This window comes from Nannospalax galili, unplaced genomic scaffold (assembly GCF_000622305.1).
Source record: "Nannospalax galili isolate Female #2095 unplaced genomic scaffold, S.galili_v1.0 scaffold155, whole genome shotgun sequence".
In the NCBI taxonomy this organism is placed as follows: Eukaryota; Metazoa; Chordata; class Mammalia; order Rodentia; family Spalacidae; genus Nannospalax; species Nannospalax galili.
Window position 1 is genome coordinate 9,353,495 of NW_008339923.1, and position 13,432 is coordinate 9,366,926.

Below are 13,432 nucleotides of genomic sequence, written 5' to 3' on the forward strand. Positions count from 1 at the left end.
TTTCCTTCGCTCCCCAGCCAGGAGACACTCATCTTAAGGGAGGGCCATATCTCACTGTTTTATTTGTACTTTTTGTAGTATGGGAATATACTGTGAAATCCAGGGATGTAAAATATCCTTCTTTAAAACTATGTTGATCTTTCAAGTAGAAATATATTTGAAAAATTGATGTTTTCAACCATATATTGTAACCATTTTCACCTCATTCAGGAATTACCTAATGGCTATCAACTAATGGGTAAGACTGATGGGTCAGTGATAGGGAATCTCTTGTGTATGGCACAGAGTATCTAGACCCAAGGAGCTTATGCCTCTAGCAAGGGAGATAATACAAGCAGGGGATGGAGTTCCATAAGGCAAGATTAGGAGAAGAGCAGTGACAAGTGCCATGGGAATTTGGGGGGAGGGCAGATAACTTTTAGCAGGATGTTGGCATTGACGGGATTGTGTGGAGGAGGCAGTTCTTTAGCTGAGCTCTCAAGTACGTGTTCAGTGAAGAGTCAGATTCTCAGGCAAGTCTTGAATTAATTCCACCAAAGAATAAAATCAATGGGTTGTATAAGTTAGGGCCAAACTCAAATTCCAAGCACCAGCTGAAGATCCTGGACCACTTCCACATCTATAGGCAGCACCATTCAGTACCACACACCAAATGGCTTAGTTTGCAAAATACATTCACGAGTGTACCTGAGACCACCATCCACTGGTTGAGGACATCACTTCTCATTTATAAAGCAGTAAAGAGTTTAACATGTCAAGAAACAACTTCAAACAAAAAGAAGAGAAAACATCAGCATACCCACCTATTTATTATTAGATACACGCGACCATTGACTTTGGCATGGCTGCGCGATGAGATGGAAGCACGGGGACGCAATGGGAGACAGGTGAGAGAGAAAGAGGAGACAGTTAGACAGAGATGAATGAAGCAGACTGTCTCTTACTATTCCTGTCACCAGGTATATCTTCATCTGCATGGGTCTCCTGCCTTGTCTGGGCAGCAAGATTCAGGAGCAACATGAAGTCAGACACATGCAGGAAAAATGTTCAAAGATGACATGCTATTCGTTCTTTGCATCCTTCCCATCACACACACTTTATTGAAAATTAGTGATGCTTTTTAAAGATACACATATCAAAGAAAACAGAATTAAAAACATCGAAGTAGACCATGGTTAATATATTTTCTTTACAGTCTTCTAAAACTGAAATTTTCTAAAATGAATCATAAATAAATTACAACGATATACAGTTAATGGATAGTGAAAGAATTTTTAATAAATCATTATTATATAACAAATATATTATTGTTCTTTTGTAGCATAAATTGTCAATAGTAAGTAAAATGGTATTTCTGAGATTGCCTACTGAGAAATTATTAGTTTTTTCTTATATACGATATAAAATTTTCATAGTTTAACTATAAATTCCATAAGATTAAATACAATAAATTCTGCTTCATACACAAGTGATGTATGTATACCTTGCACATATGTACATGTGCTCATACACACAAAAGGTATATGAGATAGGAAAATGTCAGAGGGATACTGACAGAAACAGTAGTTCTGAAATCAGTTTAATGGCTACAATGAGCCTCTCCAGTTGTGGGTCATTTTTCAAAAAGTACCCCAAAAGAGTTAACAACAAGAAAGAAGAGTGGCAGTCAATCCCAACTCTGAAAACATTTCTTTTTCTTCATCATTTTGATTTTAATACAGTCATTGATTAGGACTCAGGGACAAAAAAAAAAAAACTATTAGTAAGAGAAATACAATAATGAGAGTTTCCAAAAGATGGTGAATACACTGAATATTTAAGTTAAAATGTTATCACTTTTATATGACACTCCTGTAGAAGACCTCAAAATACCAAAGTTATTTAATATCCCTTAGTTCTAGAATTTTTTTTTCTCATTGGCCTGAATGTGAAACCCCGTGTGCTTAAACTGTTCCAATAGCTCCCCTCCCTCCCACCCTAAGTTTTCTTGGAAAGTCCCTGTTCAGGGAATGCTCAGGGCTAAGCCACAACCACAAGCTAAGGAAGCAGTAATCCTATCGTGGAATGGGGCATCCTGTCTGCTGTCTCTTATCCTATGCGACAGGCAAGTGCTGTGCTCTGGAAGCAGGTAGCACATACATGCCAGAGGCGGCAGTCCCCAAAGCTGCATAAGCATAGTGTGTACACATGACCTTCAAGAGAACTCGGGGCAAGCTCAGTTTTCACATATACACTATGTCCAAATTTTTTAAAGAATTTTAAGTTAGTAAAATTTTTCTTGAACCTTTACTCCTGTAAAAGTACGAAAATCTCTATTCTTCGGTATAAAGTGTATCTTGTTGATTATGTAACAGAAAACCCAGACCCACGACATTAAGTTCAATAGTCACAGAAAGCTCCTGCATACAGGAAGAAATACTGAAAAGAATATATTTTGAACAGAAGAAAGGGTGTTAGAGCCAAAAACATTATAGTTATCAGTAGCAATGATCAATAATTCTATCTCACAAACATACACATCTGTTTTGCTAATTAAAAGATTTTCCTTCCTCCCTTCCTCCCTCCTTCCCTCCCTCCCTCCCTTCCTTTCTTCTTTCCTTCCTTCCCCTTTCTCTTCTCTTCCTCCTCCTCCTCCTCCTCCTCCTCCTCCTCCTCTTTTTTCTCCTCTTTTCTTTCTATTCTCTATTTTTTTTGGCCTTGAATTCATTTTGTAGTCTAGGTTGGCCTTGAACTTATGGCTATCTATTCTTCTGTCTCAGCCTCCCAAGTGGTGGAATTATAGGCATGTGCCATCACATCTCACTTAAATTTTTTCTTAATTATTGAATATGGCTTTTGGAAAAATTGGTGAATATTTATAGTTAAATAAAGCAAGTGTATTAGAACTAAATATAAAATATTTCATTCATAGATATGACAATGTCAAAAGTGGTCAAGCAATAATCCTGATAATCGAAAACTGTCACTTTTTTATGAGGGCATTAATCTTTGTAAACTCTTACACTGAGGTGATGTTCCCTACCTGCAAATTTGTCTACAGGGTTCTTTAAGTTCTAACAACTGCTCATTTTCCCTATGGTTATCATTAAAGGAAACAGAAGTGATGTGTGAGAGTCTGAGCTGCCCATTCTGTCCACATGGTGGCATGAAGGCATAAGACACAGTGCTGGGGCATCTCTTGGCTTTGCTGGTTGGAGTCACTGACATGGTGATAGTCACGTGGAGTATGCTCAAAATGAGAACTCTTAAGGTGAAGGAAAACAAATATGAAAAACCAACCTGCAATATCATAAATAAAAGCATTTCAGAGATAGCCATATGTCATAACTTGCTTCCATATTGCTGATATAACACTGACCAAATCCAACTTGGGGAGGAAAGAATTTATTTCATCTTATAACTGCCAGATCACAGTTCATAACTCAAAGAAGTCAGGGCAGGAGCTCGGGGCAGGAACCTGGAGGCAGGAACTAAAGCACAGACCACAGTGGAATGCTGCTTACTGGCTTACTCCCTTGGCCTGTGCTCAGCCTCCTTTCTTATATAACCCAGGACTACCTGCCAAGGGGTGGCACTTACCCATAGTAGGCTGGGTCCTCCCACATCACTCAACAACCAAGAAAATGCCTCACAGGCCCATCAGATAGAGGAAATCCCCCAGCTCAGGTTCCCTCTTCACAGGTATGTCAAGTCGACAACCTAAGCCAACCATGACATGATAATCTAGTTCCTTGACCCTGCTGAATGAAGGACAGTTGATATTCTTTAAGGGAGTGATGCTGGAGAGGCTGAACAGCCTCCAGTGGATGAACTCATACCGAGAGACAGCTGGGCATTCAAATTTGACTTGATAGGCTTTAACATATAAGACAACTCTGGGGTGGGTGCAGATAGGGCAGGTCTAAATATGATTAAAATGTATTGTATGAAATCCACAAAATTTCAATAAAAACATACACTGAAAAAAAGAAAAACAAACAAATAAATAAATCTAGTTCCTGCTCAAACAGACCATCAAAAGTTTTGTGTTTTCTAAAATGAATATAAGTGCTACTTTGGCTAATGTTCTTACTTTTTTCCCTGGAAATCAAAAAACAAGAGAATTTTCTGTCGTGCCTCCAGACTCCTCTCAGCACAGCGTTTTGCTCGCTCGGTGCCTTAGCATTTTCCCAAGATCTGAATCACAGGCTACATGTGAGTCAGAGGAAAATCATTGTTTTCATTAGAGGGATGCTCCTAATCCCTCTCTGATGGGACTAAGGGAAGGATGCCCGGCGGCCCTCTGTGGCTTCAACAATCACGCACAAGTTAGAACCTTTCTACTACTTACAAACAATTTTTATTTACTGATGAAAAGAAAGTCACAAGAAGACACTGTCTTTACTTTCTCTTAAATATTACTCTGGCAGATGATAAATTTCAGATTCTGTCCCTTCAGCTAAGGTTCTTCCTTTCTAACCTTTTAAACATCATCTTCTGGTGTGCTCCCCTAGTGCTTTCTTCTTATGGAACCAGAATAATAGAAAACCAATTCCTGGAATTAGCTAGGTGCTATAAATATCTTGAAAAGAAATAGCCGCCTGGTACAAAATATGTATCACTAACTTAGTCTGCACAGGTGCTTCAAAGCTGCTCTCAAGACTGCAAACACCCCCCCACCCCACATGCACCAATACTAATAGGAAATTTAAGGTTGAAAGTCTAAGTTAGGGTGCTGGATTTGGAATCCTGGCTGAGGTAGGGTACCAGGGCTGACGTTCTGAAGACCGGAGGACATTCATCTTTCCTCTGCTCACCTGTAGATGGTGTTGTCTTCTTTGCTGGGGATGGACTTGAGGTCTGTGAGTTCCAGGAACCGGTCATGGAAGTAGTGGAGGTGTAAGATGCACACCAGCAGGAAGGAGGTGGGGATGAATATGCGTGTGAACAGTTCAGCCACAGTGAACTGCTTCAGTCCAAGATCCTCAAGCCTGTCACACACAGAGCAAACAGCACGAGGCTTTCTTAGCATTACAGACTGGCCTCTCCCTCACCGGCTACACTGGTTACTTCTTTTATCACTTACCTATGCCTCTCTCCCAAACATTCCCTAAAGTTTTTGTTTCCATTAATCCAGCTAGCCTGTCTTCACAGCAGTCAATATTAACCCATCATTGCCGAATTCAGTGGCTACTTTTCTACCCTTATTTCATTCCACTTCTCTCCCTCTTGAAACAGCTTTGGTATCAATATCATCACATATCTGTGGCTTCCTCTTCTCCGCCCCCCCGCCACCCTGCTCTTTTCTATTGTGCTTAGAGCCACTGAAACACTGCAGGACTCAGTTTGGGGTCTATTGTTCTGTGCATGCTCCTCCACAGATTTCATCACATCCATGGACTTATCTGACAATTTGATGACAAAGACTGAGCTGTCCATCAATCGCACTGTGCTTTTATGTAGACACTCATACCCACACTCTACTAGAAAGCAGTTGTTGCGCTGTCATTTCACACTTAGTTATTCTAAAGCAATGGCCGTGGCTCTCTCTTTTCCTTAGCAAAACCGTTCTCCACTCTGGCCTTCCCTAGATCACTGAATGGCGGAACCATCCACCCTGTTCAAAGTCCACAATTCTTCTTACCATATCCATCTATGTTTACTTCACTGTCTGCATGCCTCTGGAAACCCCCACAGCCACTACCTGTCTCTTCCTCCTACTTTCTCTGATGAAGATGCCGTCATTTTTCACAGAACCACTGCTATTACATGTGATGTAACCTTGACTCTGCCCCTCGCATATCACATTTCCTCAGCTATGCAGGGAATCTTTCAAGAAGAATCAATGATAAGAAAATTCCAACAAGAATAAAATACAATACACTTGCTAGCATGGGTGACCTGGCTTACCACCCCACCTCTCTTGCCATCCTCTTCCTTGGTCCCAGAAGGTGAGCGTTCCTTGATTTCCTTCCTTTATTTCCCATGCACTGGGCCCAGCTCTATCTTGCTCCAGGGCCTTTGCATCTGCTGTTCTCTCTGCCTGAATGCTCATCCTAGCCCCTAACTCTCATGCTTTTTTCTAAGAAACGTTTGGTCTCTGTCCTTCAGGTAAACTTTGAATGATACCTCTGCTGAGAAGCCTATTTACACTTCCCCCTTATTTCTGAAGTCTAGTGTGTTTCTTTTGCAGACACACTTCATTTCTAGTGCACTTACATGCACAAATGTTTTCTGTCTCCACAGGCTTCAACTGTGTTTCTTGTTTCCTGTTGTATCGCAGGCTCGGGGCAAGTATTCAAAAAAGCATCTATGATGAAATACTGCAGTTGTATTTATCTAGTTACACATAATCCTTTGTTTAAGACCCAGATCTAGCTGGCTTTGGAGCTAATTATAGATATTTACAGAAGAAAATGAGAAAACGAGAAAGGGTTTTGACATATGCCGAAGCATGTGGTATCTGTCACCACGCAACAGAAATGTCTTTCTCTATGTTGCCCGCCTCTCCTTAGAGTCCAAGGCTAGTAACAGGGAAGAGGCAAGGCTTGCTCCACACTGTGAGACCACCAGCTTCAGTGAAGACCTGAGCTCTGAACTGGAGAATGAAAGGCATGACACCACATCAGGCAGGTGTGTTTCACATGGGACTGATGCTAGAAATCACCATTTCTCTCATTAAAATGGGTCTGAAACTTATTTGTCAGTTAACCTTCCTAAAGTAGCCAGTGCATTTCAAGCTCAGAGCTTGACAAGAAACACAGAGAGCAGAACTCTAGATCTCGCCTTCAAGGACCTCATAGATATTGATAGCATCATATTTTACTAAAATTTTCCATAAAGAAGTCATGAACAAACACATTCAAACTTTCAACCCTTTGCCCTCTTTCCGTTCCATCACACACAAAAACTGCTTACTTTTCTTTTTTCAATCCAGTCATATTTTGCCATAGGCCTGGGAAGTTTTCAAACTGGTAAGTGTATATAAAAATAAGCACCAGCATAGTGTAGATGACCACTGACATCCAGAAGTATTTCAGGATTTTCCTCCACCATTCATAGTGCACCTGGGAATTAGATGTTGAAAAACGAAAAGAACAAAATGGCTGTAGGAAAACTCATGAAGATATTTGGTTCATTTAAATAAGGCATGGACTAGACATAGGAGTCTTTGAAAACAAAGTCGATTTTGTTTTAGATTTCTAAGGTTCTTTTCTCCATTTAGTTGGATAGCTCTGGCTTAGAATCCCAATTTCACTGGCTGTCACCGTCTTTGTACAAGTTGCTGGACCCCGAGTGAGCTTCCGCCTCCTCCATGAGGACATGCTTTACAGAGTTGCTGACAGCATGACAGTTTCCAACAGGAAACTTCATCTTTAGGACACCTCAAGGAATGATGTCCAGCATGGTTCTTGCTGGTTAGAGAAAATTACATCAGTTTTGATATTTAGTAAAAATGTGAAATATTCATTAGAGAGCATCTACCATGCTCAATGGTAGATACCTTTAATACCTTAATGGTATTAAAAAAAACTCATCAATTCTGCTGAGAAGCTTTTCACATGTAACTTTTATTTCCACATATAATACACTCTTGCTCAATGTCATTGTCTTAGGTGTTCTGTTGATTACCTGGAAGAATATTTTACTGTTATGCTTGTTTGTTATGCTTGTTTCTATCCTTGGACTCCTTTGTAATATCAATTCAAACCAAGTTTATAGAGAAGTTAACTCATTTTAATATGATTTTTTAAAAAACGAATCTTAGTTAATGGTACCAAAGCTCTTGATGTATTATGTATACATATATATGTACACACACATATATATACATATATATATGCACACATGTATACATGCACACACATACACACACAAATAGTTTTCTGATCTCAAAACCTACAAAACAAGCAACCTTGGGAATCCTCAATTACTTAAGATTGTCTAAGCATTGCTCTTAAATTATCATATATTCAGTGGCTGGAGAGATGGCTCAATGGTTAAGGGCACTTGTTCCTCTTTCAGAAGACCTGGGTTAGGTTCCCAGCACCCACTGGGCAGCTAACAACCACCCCTAACTTCAATTCCAGGGGATCTGATGCCCTGTTCTGGCCTCCACAGGCATTGTACGTACAGGCGCATTTACATACAGGCAGACAAAACAATCATACACATAAAATAAAAATAAAAATGATTATATATTCAAAATATGATACAATTATATAAATTACTTTTTTAAATAAAAAATCTTGACCTTTATTTTTGATTATTTAAAAAATATAATCTTTAGACAGCATCATAGTGAAGAGAATATGAGAGAGAATAAGAGAGAATAAAGGAAGAAAGAGAAACAGAAGCTTGAACCTCAAAAAAAAATATAATCTTTAAAAATAGAGAACAAATGGATGGAGTCATTCTGAATTTCAGGATTCTTACGATATCATGTTTGAATGCCATCAATCAATTTTTATAATATGTTCATCTTTGCAGAAGGTTCTTGCCTCTATTCCTGGAACAGACGTGACAATGAAAAACTTGGATCAACTTGTTTACTTACCTGGTACAGGGCCACGCAGAACAGGAACAGCACCATGTAGATGATTTTGTACATGACAATTTTACCCTCAAAGCTGACGAAGAAGAACATGCCCCCACAGACATAGATCCAGTACTTGATGAACAGGGCCACCACCAGATTGCCTAGCACCTTCATGATGTCCTGGTCATCATCTTCTTCCACTTCCTCTTCCTCTTCCTTTTCTCTGGGCTCTCCTTCTACTTGCATATCTTGAAGTTCCTCGTCTTCAACATAGAAAACCATGGAGTTATTCTTGACTAGAGCTACGATATGGCCGTGTGTGACATATATGGACATGGAGGCGTGCATTTTATGAGTTATTAAATGAGATGGATGATTTTAGATGGTTCTAACAAGCAAGGCAATATTCATTACTAACTGATAGTCAATTCTCATCATGTTCCTGAAATGTAGTTTATAAGAAAACATTTTATACTAATCTCCTTGTAACATTTTTTCCATTTCCAGTATCCAGGATTCAGAAAACGCAAATCAAAATACAACATCAATTATGCAGTTCTAATTGTTTGGCTCTAGACAGCCCAAGTAGTACAAGAATGTGGTTGATGCTGGCAATCTTAACCAAAAGCATTCTTTGGTTTAAATAACTAAGAGTGTACTAGTTAAAGCCAATTACAATGTACTTTAAAGGAATAACTACAATTTAAATCTGAAACAATTTAATGCATTGTAATAAAAATCTTATCTTGCTTTAAAATATGCTAATATCCAGGATATTGTGTTATCCAAGCTACTTCCATTGTCTCATCAAAGCTTCCTATATTTGAATTATTTATTCAAGAAACCAATGGTTTCCAGAGTGAGGGAAATGATAATGAACTAAGGGGGTCAGGCTGTTCATCTCTAGCTAACCATTCCTTACAAAGATTAACTGGTTAATCATTCTGATGAGTAGACATTCAAAGTGAGCCAGGCAAGATTTGACTCTTACACACCTTCCTTGCTGAAAAACAAGTCAATGGTTAAGTTTAACAAGAACTACATGAAAAATAGCTGCTCTGGGCTAGTTCTCTCATGGTCCACTGCATGAAGGTGACCAGCCCAGATTCCCTGAGCACCACTACTCTCCTTTCCACTCAGTGCTAGTGAGATGGGAAGGAAAAGAAAGGCTAGTTAACTTCTGAGATAGAGTCCAATCTGCTCTATAAACAGACCTGTATTCATTGGTCTGCTCAAGGAGTTTGGTTCTCATTTACCTATGCAGAAGGACTAAAGATAAAGAAGTGTTAATAAATAAACCTCCCCCCATTTCTTCTTCCCTTCTTTTCTCCCTTTTCTTTTCCTTTTTCCTTCTGTTCCCTCCCCTCCCCTCCCTTTCCCTCTCCTTCCTTTCCCTCCCCTCCCTCCCTCTTCCTTTCCTTTTCTTCTTTTTAGCATTTGAACATAAGAGACTTGAGTCAGTTCCTTGGTTCTAATTCTTACTAGAAGTTTGGCCTTGAGAAATTATTACATTTCTCTGATATCTAGTTTTGTCTTCTTTTGGGAATCACTTTCTTAAAAGTTGAATGCCACAAAGTTCCTTATGGGTCCTCATGTGCACTCTGAAAGTTACATGGTAATTGGTTGAAGATGTAGTTCAGGGGTAGAGTTCAAAGCTGGGCCCAAAGAAATAGTTGCCAAATATTTACGTACATAAAAATTCCGTGCTATACTACTGTTTTTTAGCTCTCTGAGTCCATGCTTGGCTCTCATGAGGGCTGAAGCAGGTTGGCTTTCTGGTGTGTTGGGGCTTTCTTAACCTGGCTGAGAAAAAAATGTGTGCTCACCTATTCCCACACTCACTTGTCTTTTTCTTTAATTTTTTTGGATTTATTTATTTTTATTTTATGTGTATGAACACTATGCCTGCATTGTATAAGTGTGCTCATGTCAGCCACGGTATATGTGCTGGATTTGAACCTGGGTCTTTTGTAATAACATCCAGCGCTCTTAACAGCTGAGCCACCTCTCCAGTCCCTCATTTACCTTTTTCTTCATGCTCCTCACTTCCGATTTTGACTTCAGACAAAAGAGCCCGCTTTTCCTGAAGGGCCTTTTGCTCTGTGAGGTGCTGCCTCAGGAGCAACCAAAAAGTGATAGTGAAGAGAATCTGAAATCAGAGGGAGCAGACAGAAGTTCAGCAGCCATTTGCAGCATGAGCTCGTTCTGCCATAGGCAGTTTTCTCCATGTGGCCATGGAGCACAGAATAAACCTTTTCACCTAGCAACCCCTTTGTATGCAAGCGTCACGTGTGTGCTAGGATGGTACACAGCACTGTTTAAAGGCGTCAGGAAAATGAACCACATCATCAAATTACTTCCATTTAGCAGGAAATCAACCTCAGTCACTGGACTTTCTCAAGACACTATGGGAAACTGCTTTCCTCCTGACAGTGACGTTACAGCCACTGAGAGTGGCTGACCAACGCCTGGTCTAACACTCCTCTGACTCTTCAATGTTCCTTAGTTTGAAGAATTTTACAAACTTGGAAAAGCCAATTCTCTACTGAAAATAGAATCCATTATTATTCCTATTAATCTTGTAGTAGTGAAGGAAGAAGGGTTCTAGGCTTCTCACATTGGGGAAAAGTCTTCTTATTTGGGGTTTTCTGCTCTTTAGGGAATAATTACTTGGTGTGTAATAGGGTTCTTTATTTTAAACATTTTTTGGTGATGGTTTTATTCATATGCCATACAATTCATCCATTTAGAGAGCATATTTCAAAGGCTGGAGTATAGCTCAGTGGAAGACTGTGCTTAGCATGTGTGAAGTCCTGGGCATCTCAAGAATCCCTTGACAAATGTCTAATTCTGCTGGTTTGAGTATATTTACATGGTTGTACAATCATTAATGGAATCAATGATTCCATAAATGGAATAAAAATAAATTTAGCATATTTTTAAAGGGATTTTAAAAAATCAGTATTTTTATTTGATGTATATGAGTGTACTGCCTGCATGTAAGTGTACCCATAGAGTAAAGTACCCACAGAGGTCTGAAGAAGGTGTCAGATCCTCCTGGAACTGGCATTATGGATGGTTGTTAGCTGCCATGTGGGTGCTAGGAATCGAACCTGCGTCCTCTGCAAGAGCAGCAGAGGGTGCTCTTACCCACTGAGCCGTCTCTCTAGCCCCGATTTTAACATATTTTTACCATTCCCCAAAGTAGGATCATAGCGGTCACTCCTTTTTACCTTGTTGACTACTTTGCTTTTTGCCTGTATAGATCTGCTTAATATGGACATTTAAAGTGACATACATATGATACACTCTTTTGTAAATGACTTATTTACTAGGCGTAATATTTTAAGGTTTATTCATGTTGGAACACCTGTATAGTAGTCCATTCCTTTTTATTACTGAATGATGTCCCCCTTTACAAACATATAAACATTTATTTATGCACTCATCAGTTGAAAGACATGTAAGCTGTCCCACCCCCTCTTGGCTATGATAGGCAACATCACTATCAACACTCCTGATTAAGTTTTCTCATGTATACATGTTTTCAACTGTTTTGGATAGATAGACCTACAACTGGTACTACTCATTTTATGGTAAATGTGTTTGACATTTGGAGGAACTGACAAATATTGTCCATAATAAATTATTACCATGTGCCCAGAAGCCTGTTTTTGCAAACTTTTAACCTCAGAGTTTCTTAATTCCTTCATATATTTTAAACTGAATTTTCCATTTTATACTGTTTGTTCCTATCATCTTACTACTACTAACCTTTAATTTATATAACATAATTGATAGTATAATTTTTTTGAATAGAAAGACTGTTATTTTGTGTGTATGTTTTTGCCTGCATGCATATAAATGCACCATGTACATGCAAAGCTTGTTAGATCCCCTAGAACTGGAGTTAGGGGCAATCATTAGCTGCCACATGGGTGCTGGGAACAGAACCTGGGTCCTCTGGAAGAGTAGCCAGTGCTCTTAACAACTGAGCCATCTCTCCAGTCCCAAGATCCCCCCTCCTTTTTTTGGGAAGACTTTTTTTTTTTAGAAGAAGCATTTCATTACAGCAGCATTGACATATTCAATAACAATTTTCTGAGCTAAGATGCATCTTTTTCAAAATTTGCTGTAAATTTTTAGGTTTATAGTTGAATTATTACAGTTTACATTATTGTACTCAGTATAAACCCTGTAAGACATAAAATTAAATGAGGTTTTAACCTTTAAAAAAGATCTCCATTTCAATATTAAAATACACAGTTTCATACAGAAAAATTCATTTTTAGTGCAATTGACATTAAGATGTTTGCACACGGGTTTCTAATCTCTATATATCTGATTATTACTAGTCACAGTCGGTTACTTTCTGAGCTCCTTGGCATCTGAGCATGGATACAAAGTCAACAGGTAGATTTCAATGGTAATGTTTTACACATCTACTAATTATTAAGGAGCAAATTTTTGTGCTTTGAAGAATTATTATATTTTTAATCATTTGAAAAAAATTTTAATAACTATATGATTAGAAGAAGCATTTCACTACAGCTTTAACATATTCAGTCACACACTCCAGAGCAAGAGTACATCTCTTTCACAAGTGGGTGCAAGTTTCTAGGTTCACAGTTGAATTAATACAGTTATATATTATTGAACTCAGTATAAGCCCTGCAAGACATAAAATTGGACGAGTTTTTAACGTTTAAAAAAGATCTCCATTTCATTTTAGAATATATTGTTCCTTGTAGACAGATTCATTGTTTTTGCTACTAACACTGAGATGTTGGCACACGCATCTCTAATCTGTATGTATCTGATTATTACTAGTCATAATCTGTTGTGCTTGGATCCTTGGTGCCTATGTATGTCTATAAAGTCATCAGGCAGATTTCAATGGTAATGTTTATCACC

The 13,432-nt window shown here is 38.7% G+C and overlaps 1 protein-coding gene across 2 annotated transcripts in view; it reads right to left on the reverse strand.

Moving 5' to 3' along the window:
* The window catches only part of Piezo2 (piezo type mechanosensitive ion channel component 2), a 442,859-nt gene that overhangs the window by 100,970 nt on the left and 328,457 nt on the right, over positions 1-13,432 (reverse strand). The window contains exons 14-18 of one of the 2 annotated variants that reach the window (XM_029564318.1): positions 10,544-10,667; positions 8,537-8,781; positions 6,898-7,046; positions 4,797-4,970; positions 804-845 (exon numbers count right to left, since the gene is read on the reverse strand). In XM_029564318.1, the coding sequence (XP_029420178.1) occupies positions 804-845; positions 4,797-4,970; positions 6,898-7,046; positions 8,537-8,781; positions 10,544-10,667 (734 nt within the window). The remainder of the gene's footprint in view (positions 1-803; positions 846-4,796; positions 4,971-6,897; positions 7,047-8,536; positions 8,782-10,543; positions 10,668-13,432) is intronic. The other variant, XM_008834681.3, reaches the window with a different exon arrangement.